The sequence below is a fragment of the Vipera berus genome (genome assembly GCF_964194415.1).
Source record: "Vipera berus genome assembly, chromosome: 2".
Lineage (NCBI taxonomy): Eukaryota > Metazoa > Chordata > Lepidosauria > Squamata > Viperidae > Vipera > Vipera berus.
The window spans coordinates 68862588-68877385 of NC_138203.1; the positions used below are offsets into that span (position 1 = coordinate 68862588).

At 35.8% G+C, this 14798-nt stretch overlaps 1 protein-coding gene across 1 annotated transcript in view; it reads right to left on the reverse strand.

The window, feature by feature from the left end:
* Positions 1-7728: 7728 nt before the first annotated feature.
* OSTF1 (osteoclast stimulating factor 1) overlaps positions 7729-14798 on the reverse strand; it is a 42768-nt gene continuing 35698 nt past the window's right edge. Inside the window, exons 6-10 of the mRNA XM_081319368.1 lie at positions 13660-13767; positions 13150-13199; positions 12956-13034; positions 10796-10894; positions 7729-9688 (exon numbers count right to left, since the gene is read on the reverse strand). Coding sequence (XP_081175494.1) covers positions 9630-9688; positions 10796-10894; positions 12956-13034; positions 13150-13199; positions 13660-13767 — 395 coding nt within the window. The 3' untranslated portion in view covers positions 7729-9629. The remainder of the gene's footprint in view (positions 9689-10795; positions 10895-12955; positions 13035-13149; positions 13200-13659; positions 13768-14798) is intronic.

Sequence of the window (14798 nt, forward strand, 5' to 3'; positions counted from 1 at the left end):
CTTTTCCCCTTAATATCTACTATCTCATATTAGGCTACTACAGTTCTTATTATTATCAACTAAGTAAAAACATCTTTGTTACATTTATGAATAATTTTTAGCTTATACATATCTTGATTGTGTTTGCATTCAATCCTTATATACAATCAATGTCCTGTTTTTGCTTTTTCCCCAAACTTTAATTTCCCATCAATATTCAAATTAACATTTGGTATTTATAATTTCCAAGCTTTAGGTAACCAAAGTTTCCCTTATCTCAACTTCTTCCTTTTTCCCTTTTCATAACAAGATCTAATATTCTAAATACACATCTTATCTATTTGAATATAGTTCTGTTTTCTAAAAGTTATCTATTTTCCACCATATTAAACCATCTAATTAATAATACAGTATCCCCTCTAATAAATCAAAATCATTATATGTATTTTCTGGGTTAACCAATAAATCAGTAACATACATAAATGTTTTAGTTTAGGTCTAATTTTTAAAAGCTCAAATACTCCCTCTCTTTTTCTAGTAATATCGATTATCTCATATTGGGCAAACAGAGTTGTTATTTTCAACTGATTTCTAAATATTTTATATTAGGTGACCAAAATTTCCCCTATCTCAACTTTTCCCTTTTTTCCTTTTCATACCAAAGTCTATTAGTCTTGTTACACATCTTACCTATTTGATTATAATGTTACTTTATTTTCTAAAAATTATCTATTTTCCACTATATTCAACCTTCTAGTTAGTAATATGATATCCCCTCTAATAAATCAAAACCATTATTTTCTTCAGCCTTACTCTGGCTTTCTTCCTTTGCCAACCAACCTTCCACGTCAGTGCCTTTGAATCATCAAATAGTTCTCCCTCTATTATTATATATATATTATTTGGAATAAGAAAGACCATTTGGTTGAAGTTGTTTTGGAAGAACTACCCCATTTATATTCATTAGATCATCTCCCTATTACTTTAATTTCCCACAGGAAATGTAAGTTGAGTAAACATCTCAGACAAGCCTAGTTCTCACAAAGATAAAGGGAAGGAGGTGGGAAGTACATTCAGACTTGCAAGATTGTCAGAGCATGCACAGTCTTATTATGCTGAGGTAACCCAGGAGTAAATACAGTAAACAGCGGTTTGTATTAAATGGTAGTTTATATTAAAATATCTACAAATATAATAGAAACAAAATACATACACATGGTGATAATTCAGCAAACTCCAATACACAACAATTATAGCAGGAAATGGACAAGAGAGAGAGAGACTCCAGCAAGGCCCTCCCTTTTACACTCAAGCTCTTAACACCTGCTGAGTTATTCCTATTATTGCATCATCCACTTTACTTACATCATTACATAAGCTGTTTAGCTATTAACTTATTATCCTGACAAAGGTTCTGTTTCTATATCTTTAAAATAGAAGCAGTACTGACTTACATGACATTGGGCTCCTAGTCTGAATACCATTCTGAGATAGATTCATTGATTAGAATCATTCTTCTCCCAAGGCTTTATTTCAAAAAGTGTGTAACCAAATTTTTATAAATTATATTTTGTTTAATTAGGAATTGTAATTTTGAGTGAACTTCTTTATCATTCAAATAAATGATTATTGTACTGCAACTTCTAGAGCAGGGGTGTCAAACTGCCGGCATGCGGGCTGGACATGTCATCAGGAAACCGTGCCCAACCCATTGCCGGCAATGGAGAAAAACCTCCGATACGTCGTGCGATGTCACGTGACGTCACGAGTTTGACATGTCTGTTCTAGAGAGTCACTTGTTTCTCAATTAAAATATTTTTCCTATCTCCCAAAGCTTCTATTCATATCATAGGACATTGTTTCTTAACCTTGGCAACTTTAAGATATGTGGACTTCAACACCCAGAATTCCTCAGGCAGAAATATTGCCATAGGGCAGACATGTCAAACTTGTGATGTCACGTGATGTTGTGCAACGTATCGGGACAGTTTTGCCATTGCCGGCAATGGGGTGGGCGTGGCTTCCAGATGACACGTCCGGCCTGTGGGCCGACAGTTTGACACCCCTGCCATAGGAGAATCATAGAGGAACTAAAATGAATTCTGATAAAACAAACACCAACCTGGATGGAGCTAACTAGAGAAAGTCTCAGGGAAAAGAGTAGTATCTTTCCTTCACAGCTATAGTTCAAATTATTTCCATTGCTTTATTTTTTCCCCCTCTCTCTCTCCCTCTCCCTCCCTCCCTCTTTCTCCCCCACCTTAGGGCTAAACATGGAAATGGTCACATATAACATTTATCCTAAGGTTATTTTTTATATACGTTTTTATTGATTTTTTAAATATAATTCAAAAGTACTTATTCAACAAATGTGTTGTCTGAGTTTATCATTCACTAATACAAATTAAATTCCTAATCCCTTGTTTGTTTCTCCTGCCATTGATAAAATAAGTCCCAAATTTGAAAATATTCTGTCTCTTCTTTTTCTTTCCATTTCCGCATAGTCTACTATTTTTAAAATTATTTCTTCCTCTGGTGGTATTTCTTAATTTTTCCAATATTGTGTGAATATGATTCTTGCCGCTTTTGTCACATGTAAAATTAAGGAGATACTTTGTTTGTCAACATTTTCTGGCATTATATCTAATAAAAAAAGTTCAGGTTTAAAATCTATATGTTTTCACAACATCCTTTCTAGCCAAGCATGTACTTTTGTCCAATATCTCTTTGCTTTAACACATGTCCACCATACATGATAATAAGTACCTGGTTTGTGATTACATACCCAACATCTATCTGACATATTTTAAAACATTTTTGCTAATCTTGCTGGTGGCAAGTGGCATCTATAAAACATTTTCTATAAGTTTTCTTTGTAAGAGGTTGACATTGTCAATTTATTGTCAAAGCATCAGTATTAACTTGGGTTAAAAGAATGGATAAGTCTTGGAAATAAAAGATTGTTGTACCTGGAGGGACATGACTTACAACTCAGTTGGTATGCTTTCTTATGATATGGGGAAAATAAAATTCATAAATATTTTCAAAACCACTACATTAGAAATGCATTATTACTAACATGGGGAAAAATAAAATGTAAAATATACTTCAAAATTCCAGGATGGCTTTCAACAATGGAAGCATTTCTACATCCAAATTTAGACAGTTTTGAGAAAATATGGACATATAAAGATATTCTAATTCTGAAGGGAACTTGAAATCTAAACAAGAGATGGAAAACCAGGGTATTGATCTATCACAGTGGTCATACTTACAAATGGAAGTGAGATATGATAAAGATGTTAAATTGTATGGATTTTACAGAGAGCAGAGCTTGTTTGATCAGATATTATTAACCTCTGAGGGAAAACCAATTAAGAAAATGTATAACTTTTTATTGAATTTGAAAATGGAAGATGAACAAGTAAAAGAAACAATGATATGTGGGCAAAGCATTTTGGATACAATATAGATTTAGAGAAATGGCAAAGCTTGTGGGAAAGAAATTATCCTAAGGTTAATTAAGTTCAGAATGTAATACTTGCATATAGATTTTGCATTATTTCATAATAAGGAAGGATAGTATGTTATGGAACTGTCATTTCCACTTTCCAAATGTGACTCAGATTTATTTTCAAAATGACTCAGCACCAGACATTTTATTTCTCTTTAGAAAATACCAAGAATTCCAGGTGAGCTGATCAGCTGAATAATAGAAGAGTGCAACTCTCCCACATCATAATTTGTAGGTCATGCTGCGTTTTGGGAGATTTAGACAAACAAAAAGTAAAAACAAACAAACCCTGACCAGTTGCTTTGAGAATACCCTGCAAAGCATATAACCACAATTTTTAACTTTTTTCCTTTGGTTTATTTAAGTTAAATATCATTTGGTGTGTGTGTGTGTGTGTGTGTGTGTGTGTGTGTGTGTGTGTGTGTGTGAGAGAGAGAGAGAGAGAGAGAGAGAGAGAATGTGTATTTGTGTGTGTGAGTGTGCACATGTATGTATGTGCTTGTAGGATAATCTTTTGCTTAGAAAGAAATGGGCCCCATAGATGATATTCCAATTAAAAGCTTATGGGCTACTAATCACAGGACTAACTGTAACTGAATTATGAATGGAATGTCCTGAAAATACTTACAAACTCAGAATAGCTTGGGACCTCCCACCTATGTTGATCAGTACCACTGCAGCAAAGCTAAAGGTGGATCTTATACAGTATTTGCCTTAATCTGGTTCCAAAGTCCCTTTGCAAGATATCAGATCAGTGTTCTGAGAAAAGCTGCTTACTCTTCAGTCTGTTTCTTTGGAGGAAGAATGAAACTCCTCATCTACTTTTCATCCTAGTTCTACCAGGGGCTCCTCCACTATAGAGGAGTATTACATTATCCATGAAGAAATGTGATTTCAGTTATAAGAACAAAAGTTTTCCCTTCTTCGTTCAGCTTGATCCTAGCTAAATACAGGCATAGCTAAAGGTGCCCAATTATAAGGCTGAAATAATTCACAAGCTCTGCTGGTTAATATTCACAGCAAAGCTGTTTTATCATTTGAGGACAGATGGGCATTCATAGATCTATAGAATATATATGGATATATACGTTGGATATATACGTTCTGTACCATTTAATCCTTCTCACTACAGGAATTCATTAAACCATTCCCAAGAAATCTATGTAGAGCACAAATTTTTTTGTAATGGCTAAATTTGGGAGGCTATTGTAGATCTAGAACAGGCGTATCTAAATTTCGGCTTGCCTGGGCCGCTATCATGGTTCTGACAGATGAAACTCTTCAAAAGAACTTTGAGGCATTGTTTACCTTAAATAATATTTTATTTGAGAAATAAAGTATTGGCACTACATAGTCAAAACCAAAAACTAAATTCCCCTACCCTGGATACAAAGTATCAAAGCACAATTCCCTCCTCCAATAAAAAGTCATAAATCACATTCTCCAATTAGCTTGAAGTGCGGGCTTTCTCCACAGCTCTCCAGCCTGTCAAAACTCTATCAACTCTAGGCCCAATGACCTTGGATTCCCACAGCTGAGTTATTATTGTTATGACTAGCTGGACTCTCATCCACATTCCCCCTCCCAGCATCAACTAACTCTAAAAGCAAAAGAGGAAAATGGCTGCATTTCCTTCTGTTGTCAAAGCCAGAACATCTGATGTTAGCAGTGTTGACAGCCGCATTGAGTGAACAGGAATTGTCTTGGGCCAGACATAAAATATATAGTATACATAATGTATATAAAGAACCAGCTTTATTTCCTGAGGTCTTACGGGGTTGTCTAGGGTCTCATGCAGCCTATGGGCCATGAGTTGAACATGCCTGGCCTAGAAGAACATTGGTTTCTTGGTCATTTTTCAGAGATAGACTTACCTACATCTCATTGTAGCTCAATTACTAGTCCATGAAACGTTATGTCTGGCCCAGAGATAAATTTCAGTTGGTGGAGATATGTAATCAGCTTTTAGAAATCTTCACTGGAAATGGCTTGTTGCCAAGCACAATTTGAAAAAAACAACAACAACCCAGTGCTTCTCTTTAATATGCTGTATGGCTTGGGGCATGGAGGAATTTGATATTCGGAGGATTTTTGACGAAGACATTAGATGGTGATGAAGCAAGACAACTTACAACTTCAGTGCAGTTTTATTTAATTTAAATTAAAAGCCTACATGACTTAAGGCTGTTAAGGGACTGCTTCTTGTGTTATGAAACCTGTTGGGGTGTTAAAATCTGCGGAATAAGCCTTTTTGAAGGATTTTGCTGCAGTCAAGTTCCGTTCCTCTGGAAAATGAGAGAAGGCCTCTTTCCTGCATTGCTCCTAGGCTTACAATACCCTCCCTTGGAAGTCGGGGTTGACCTCTCCTTAAATTGGATCCATCTTTTTTACTGGGCTTTTAATCATTACATTATTTTATGCCTGGCGTTAATTAAGTACTACATTAAATCCTTTTGAGTTTTTTAAAAAGTTTGTTAGTACTGGCAGCTAGAAAGTAGAGACTATAAAAACCAACAAAATATAACTTAAATTAATTAATTTAAATTAATTAAATACAATATTGTTCCATATAGAGAGTGGTCTCATTCAGACCTATCGAAATCAGTTTGGAAGCAACTTTTGGAAAACCTCTGAAGCCACACATAAAACCTTGGAGGATGGATTTTAGCTCTGGAAATGCTTTGCCTAGTCTCTACAAAATATCTTAAGACTATAGAGCAATAAATGAGTTGCAATTGCTTTTAGCAGTATTTTTATTGCTTTATCAGTATTGCATTTCATGATCATATTTCTCACGGGGAATTTCATAGTATAACTTTATAAGATTTTTAAAAATGTACCTCAAGAGTAATATTTCATATATTTCATTTTGCTACCACTTCTGATTTTGTCCAAACAGATATTCTCAGAGCCACTTTGGACTCCATCATTACCTAATGAAAAGACAAACAAAAGCTAGGGTGTATGTATTTTATTTTCCAAATTTAGCCCTGTACACTGTTTTTCCAGTGTATTTTTGTTAGCTTCTTAAATCCGTATGTAAATTTCTGTTACTCAGCATATTGCTCTACATTTCTTAGTGAAGGGTGAATAAGATAACTGAACTTGTCAGAAATTGATTATATCCCCAGTGATTCCTAATTATTGATCATCCTAGCTGTGGTAGATGGGATTCTGGATTCAACATCATTTGGACAGCTATAGGTTTTCGACTTCTGAACCATGGTTTTAATGCAAAGTAGATTATGCCTTAAGGCTTACTTGGATGTCCTGTAATTAGAAATTATGCAGAAATTTGTAACTCAAATCTCCATTTCCAATTAAAAAGTTTTTCTGAGGACGGTCAAAATGAAATGTTAACTTTTAAACAGATAAAAAGTACCCTTCATTTGTGTAGAATCTTTTTGAAAGTCACATTTGTTTATGGTGAATGTATGCTATGCAAATAAACACATAATAAATATTCGTTAGGAAAGATCTATTAGTTTATATAATAGTAAACCAGATTGAGTGCAATGAAATGGAATTACTTGTATGAGCTGTTTAAAACTCTTGCCACAAACTTTATCTTCTATATGCAGATAGGACAAGAACATAAAGAGAAAACCTCATAAAAACCCAAGTAAATTACTAATCCACAGAAGCATTTGTGCTGTAAACATGTCTGGAGTTGTAAGAGCCCTATAAAATAAGACAAACATCTGAAGAACTTAATTATATGTGCAAAAGGGAGGAAAGGGTTCATTCTGAGACACTGTGTTGGATGTAAATTAATGTGAAACAATAATTAGCTTTGCAGTAAAGCCTGTACCCAATCTACAATATATGCACATTTTTCAAATGGATTTATGGTTGCAGCTTTTTCATTCTCATTTAAGTAAGTTGGTTGAAATGCAGAGGTAATTCACTAAGCATTTCTGAGGCACAGTCTCTGAAACAGGCCATGATACTCTGGTCCTTCAGGCAGAGCAACAATTCTGTCTTTCTCTACTATCAGTAGTTATAATAAAGGACACTTAAGACTAGAGAAGTAACTTGGGCACTTGAGATAAAAATGTCACCTCTCTGGCAACAAACATGCAAGTGAAGGGTAAATAATGTAAGATTTGCTGCTCTTCTATGGCAACCCCAAATCCATAATCTCAATTTGATATCAGGGTGGTCTACACGATCGCTACTTATTTTGCCCTTGGCAAAGTCATGTTGGTCTAGGAAGAACTACAATGAAGTTTCAAAGCATTTAAAATATTTATTCATACTGAATCTTTTTCTGAAGATACTTTTGGTTCGTAGGCTTTTTTTTACATCACACGAGTTCAGAAATATATCCGTTCTGAAATGAAATACTTTAAAGGTGAAAAGAAACAGGAAAGTTAAGAGCATATGGCAAAAAGAGTCATCAACATCCTGTTACAGACACAACCACAAATATCTTCCAAATTACAGTGGAATAACGTGCATCTCCAGGTAAATTTACCCCAAATTAAGTGGGCAACCTGTACAAACAGAAGGTTATGTACCATGGTCCTCAGTGAATGCATTTTAGTATAAATACTAGTGCAGCTGGTCCCAATGTTATATACTCAAGATGTGTTTCAATGCAATTCCCATTATTGCAGCCAGGAACACTTTAGGAGAAATGATTTACTGCCCTGTCTATGCTGTAATCTACAGATATAATAAAGGGCAGAAATTGATTGGCCTATTATATCTCTCTTAATCCAAATGCTGGATTCATCTGTAGCAACAACTTCAACCAGACGTTCAGATGAAATAGAAGATGAGACTTAACAGGATTATACCATTCCATTATTTGCTCAACAGCTGGTGGAAATGGCACAGATAAACTAACAGGATTGTGCATGTGTTCAGTTGGATACATGCCATATTTCTTGGCTTATTACCTCATAAAGCTATAAAGCAAGGCAACTGAGGATATCTTACCTCATTTTCCCTCCACTTAAAATTTAGGACTTGGACACACACATCAACATACATCATACATACATACATACATACAGCAATTCTGTAAAATACAGGGACAAGAAAATGAACCATTGGGAAAATATCTCACATATACAAATTAGAGAGAAAGAGTGTTCTCAGCCTCTTTTCGTCTCCAAAATTACTATTATGGAGGACAGGTTTCAGCTTAAACATACATTCCTTGTCTCTAGGATCAAATTCTCCATACAGTTCTTCCATTGTAGAATACAGAATGAAGCTTCCTTCTACCCTCTAAGGCAGCTTCTACATATCCAATTGTACTGACAAGACCCGTAGAGCAGGGGTGTGCAATTTTGGCAACGTTAAGACCTGTGGACTTCAACTCACAGGATTACATGGCCGGCTGAGGAATTCTGGCAGTTGCAGTCCAACAGGTATAAAAGTTGCCAAGGTTGGACATCTCTGTCCAAGAGGGTATTAAACTGCAAAAAACTGCTGTGAACAACTATCAAGGCAAAGTGGCTGTATTTTAACTGACCAAACCATCTTTCTTTCATTTTCTCTCTTTTCCCCCAAGATTATTCCCTCCCTGTCTCATCTGGTGCTAAACCTCTATTTTTGGTACCATGCGAATGAACTTACAGTAATTGCAATCACAGCCAGTTCTCAAGGGAAACATTAAAGGAGTCATTTTAGCTCCCTGGCCTGAATTTTCTTTATGTAACCTGCCATTAGGAGTTCTAGCATGAAGATCACTTAATGAGAGACTACCTGTAAATATATATGAAAGGGGAAGAGGGAGGAGAAGGGGTAATGGTGAAAATGTTCTGTGGAGAATCCAAGTTCCTGAGATGTTTTCCTCCATAAAATAGCCCAAAACATGTCAGGCATAATTTAAGATGAATATATATTCGCCACCCAAATGGCTGATATCTAAATGCTGTACCTGTTATTTAACAGGGGAAGCCTATTTCAATATAGCCCTCTTCTAGACAAATAATTTAAAAAGTAATTAGGGAATTTATAGCCTTAATAGGGGAGAGCTTTTTTTTATAAGGAATGTCTGCCCAAACTTAAATTATAGTAGCACACATTGTGAGTAAAAAATATTTTGTAACAGCAGAGGAAACGAATCTGAGAAAGATAAAAAAGAAGAAGCTATCGATTTTCAAGGCAAAATTAAGGCAATTCAGTCAGAGTCGTCATCATCAAGATAGTCTTCTGCATTGCTTAATGTTCGCATTATGTCTATAAAAAAAGGAAACAAATATAAAATGGTCAGTTTTCAGCTACGCCGATTATTTTAGAATGTATCTCCCTTTATTCCAACGTCTGATTAAGCTAAGTTTCTCACATTTCAAATACAACTCTATATTCTTAGAATAATTATATTTCAAGCATTCTCCCTGCTCATTTTTAATACTTCACTTGAAGATTATGTTATATATATTTTATATGGTTTTAAAAGCTTTCTAAATGTTTTGATATTGTATTCTTGGGTTTTTTGTCTTGTTTTTAATTGCAAGCCACTCAGAATTATGTACTTGAAATGGGCAGCTATATAAAATGAATGAATGAATGAATGAATGAATGAATGAATGAATGAATGAATGAATGAATGAAGAGTTGCCATTAAGTCTATCAAGGCTTTTACAGGCTGTACATTTTTTTCCTCCTCAGAGCATTTCATATATTTTTGAGGAAAAAAGAAAGAAAGATGAATTGCTCCTGTATTCACAGAACAGCCATTAACCCAATCATATCTTCTTGGTAGTAGTTGTAGCACACAACCACAATCACCCACACTAGTCAAAAGTTTACATTTTGGGGAATGGAGTACCAGCACTTGCTTTCTCATGCTTGGTGTCCCATGAGCCTCTCTGCCATTGACATTATTTACATTATTTTGTTATGTTTTTCCCATGTCCAAGAAAATAGCAGTTATAACCATCTGTGTTTGGAAATTGGACTCTGTTGTGTAGGTTTGAGTAGTGAGGGATGTAATGGAGAGGCTTCTCACTGTCTCCAGGTCTTGTTGAGTAGATAATAGATTGGGTGGAGTTTGGGAACTGCCTAACAGTTCACTGCTTTGGGGTTCACATGATGACCCTGATTGAGGGAAGGTAATTTAACGCCTATTTCAAATGTCAGGGTCTTTTGGGGCAAGACTAGTTATTTCCTATTCCATTACTGACTGGAATCGGGTATTCCCACAATATGCTACACTTAGTTAAGAGTATACATTTAGTGTATCTTCTCTTGGGATAGCCACCTATCTACTGAAGCCTTCAATTGCTTGGAGCAGTTCAATTGTCCTGGGAGAGCCGTAAGTGAAAAAAAAAGGTTAAATCTTACCTTGTCCTTGTTTCTTTTTAAGCAAGGAAGCACAGGCAGCATTGGTAGCCATGTCCAAAGCCAGTTTTTTCTCATTGTTTCTTAAGTCTGTTCTGGCACCTTGATGAAAATAGAAAACAGGACAACACTGTCCTCAGTTTGGACAGAGAAAGAAAATTCTTCTTATCTTATTTTTGATTCTTATCTAAAAACTTAACTAGTTTCCTATCACATCTGAGGTACGTAGGGCTGTCATCATAGAAATGAAAAGGTATTAGAGAAAGAGACCTCTCTGAGTCAATAAAGAAGCATGACTGATAATATTTTTACTCTTTAACTTCAGTTCAGACTTGGACTGGTGTCATTTATGTTATGTTATGTTATGTTATGTTATGTTATGTTATGTTATGTTATGTTATGTTATGTTATGTTAGTTATGTTATGTTATGTTATGTTATGTTATGTTATGTTATGTTATGTCATGTCATGTCATGTTAAACCATTACTAGGCTGTGTGGCCTTGTGTGGGGAACACAGAGGCCCACACAGCCCTGGGAATGGTTGGCCCCACTGGAAACTCCGCCCGCACAACTCTTAATCCCCTCATTTTGGAACTCTCCATCTTTTGCAATTTAATAATGTTGTTTTACATTTTTACATTTTAATCTTAAATTATTCAGTTTCCAATGTTTGATTGTATTGATTAAAGTCTACCCTCCTAGAGCCTCTGTGGGGGACATGAGAGGTTAAAAAGTTTGATAGATAAACAAACAAACAAACAAACAAATAGATTTCCCTAATTTTGGCTTGGCGTCTTGTGAGAACCCAGTCACTATGGGTTTGTAAACCATGGCTTATAATTATCAGGCTGCATGAACTCAGCCACTTGTTATTTATTCAATAGATTGCAGTGAATCCAAATGTTTTGCAAAGTGAGGGATCTTGCCTGAGTTTCAAAATCATAGATTGGTAGCTAGGTAAAGCAATCCTTCACAGCATTTCATCTGATCCTTATTTATATACACACAATGTAACAAAGGTCTAAAGCAGGGGAGTCCAACCAGGGCAACTTTATGACCTGTGGACTTCAACTCCCCAAGGGCTGGCTGGGGAATTATAAGGATCAGATGAAATACTGAGAAGAAGCTTTTGAAGTGTAAATGCAGAATATCCTGTGCTTCTTCACAATGTTTTTAAATTATTAAGAATTAGAAGGTCCAGTCTGTTGCAAGGCAAACAGATTTGGATGGCTGCAGGAGAACTGCACATGCCATGGCCATCTGCAAGCTTTAGACTGTCAAACCAGAATGAAGCAACTTTACAGCAGCACTCGTCTGATTCTGTACCTTTATAGACGTGGCCTTCTAAGTAACTGTTTCAAGTCAACTTCCTGCTAGCAGATACTGTGAGATACACAAAGTTTGGTCTTAATTTCACAATGATGTTCTAAAGCAGGGGTCCCCAAGCCCCAGCAACCGGTCCGCAGAAATAAGCAAAGCCCCATCCGCAGGATGCAGGCAGCATACAAAACCACACCCCCTCCGGTCCATGGAAAAACCTCTCTCCACGTAACTGGTCCCTGGTGCCCAAAAGGTTGGGGACTTCTGGTCTAAAGGACCAAAGCAATATCTGACATTAATTTCAGGTTTCACTGAGGATTTCTAGCCATGCATATTTCTTTACTAGTCGATGTTAGGAATCTTCAGGAATACGTTTCTGTCTTATTGAGAATTTTTCTCAAAATGTGGGGGGAAAATAGTTACTCAACTGTATAAAGTGTCTGCTGATATTTAATACAATTGCACAAAGCTGTATACTATGTCCGTATCTTGGTTTAATAAAACCATATGTGATTCTTGTGCTAAAGTTGAGTCCTTCCAAATTGGTGGCCATATAAACCACTTTTGACAATGTTCTTCTTTAGTAAAAACCAACAGTATTTTCTTTTAGAACAGTACAGATGATCTTTTAAACTGTGGGTTGATATGTTAGCTTGTTATGAAAATTAACAGTTTATCATTTGGATATAACACAAAATTAAGACTCATTATTCTGAATGTTGAATTGCTGTGGGTCAATAGAGAACATTTATGAGGACAGAGGTTGTATTTTAAGAACACACATTTCTTGATAAACAGAGACATTTAACCCCAAATTTGGGTATGTTGAGAAACACAGTACCTTTTCCCAGCAAAATTTCTACAATATCTTCATAACCTTTCCATGCAGCAGCATGCAAAGCTGTGTCTCCCAATTTATTCTGTGAAAGGAGAGCAAAACTAACCTTAAAGGTTGGAAAGGAACAGTTTTGATCATTTCAACTGTAACCTACTACATTACTGCAAAGCAAAGTTACTCAGTGTATCATTCCCTACCTGTTGGTTTAGTTCTACCTTTGGCTGTGTCAATAACACTTCCACGATGTCTACATCAAATGAAGGGAAAAAAATGGAAAACTTCATGAGAAATTAGGAAAGCCAAGACTTTGAATTAATCAGCAAAAAGGGCCATTTTCTTATTTTTAGATTTGGGAAAATTAACTGGAAAAGGCTCTGATAAAAACTGGAGTCACTAACACAATAAATGAAATGTCTAGGAAGATCATCCTTTGATTTTACATATATATAAAAATTGTGCTTCCCAATTCAATATGTGAACATTTTTCATCTCTTTTTTCTGTGGTATATTTATTAAAGTAAATTCTATGCATAAAATTAAAAATGGCATGTGATAGTAAATAAATATTTTTTAAAAAATGTGTAAGAGATAAAAATACATATGTAAGTAGAAACAAAATGGGTGTGAAACTGTTTTTTTTTTGCAAAATGAAGGATGAGATTGGCTTTAATGTTAAAAAACAATTAGGTTTGAAATTATTTCTCTACCTTTGTGTCCACCATGAGATGCCCAATACAAGGCAGTGCTTCCAGCTTTATCTAAGCCATTGACACCAACTTTGTTATCCAAACATTCTCTCAACCAGCTCAAGTTTCCTGAAAAAGAAGAAAATATGTATTAAACATTAAATATAACATATCCAGAAACATACCAAAAAGCAGACACATCATCCTACCAACAAAAGTGCATATAGCCAAGGCCATGGTTTTCCCAGTTGCAATGTATGGTTGTGAAAGTTGGACCATAAGAAAGGCTGAGCGCCAAAGGATTGAGGCCTTTGAACTATGGTGCTGGAGAAGACTCCTGCGAGTCCCTTGGACTGCAAGGCATTCAAACCGGTCAGGCCTAGAGGAGATCAACCCTGACTGCTCTTTAGAAGGCCAGATCATCCTGAAGTTGAAACTCAAATACTTTGGCCACCTAATGAGAAGGAAGGACTCACTGGAGAAGAGCCTAATGCTGGGAAAGATTGGGGGCAATAGAAGAAGCGGACGACAGAGAATGAGGTGGCTGGATGGAGTCACTGAAGCAGTAGGCGTGACTCCAGAAGATGGTAGAGGACAGGAAGGACTGGAGGAACGTTGTCCATGGGGTCATGATGGGTCGGACACGACTTCGCAATTAACAACAACAACAATCCAGAAACTGGCAGAAAACCATTTGTGGACTACGTCTATCCATATATATATGGAGAATATATATATAGATATATAGATAGATATACACACACACACACATTTAATTTCTCATTCTCCCTCTCTGTCACTTACCTATCCACACAAGCACGCCCATGTATATACATACACACACATACTCTTCTAGAAAGATGATTTTTATATTTTGGGGCATAAAAGGAGGACATACTGTAAATCACATAGATAAAATGTTAAGTATTTTGTGCTTGAAAACAAAAGAATTTATCTGATCGATCCTATGTATATGAATTGTCCATATAATGAACAGAATACTGAATGGATTGAATAATGCTAATGAAGGAGAAGTCAGTAGGGGAAAAATCATAGCCTTCTAGCACCTATCAGCAGAGCAAAAAATGAGGGCAGCTATTTTTCTACCTCATTGAAGCCTGTGACTAAACCATACGTAGTTAGATACATCATTGTGTATG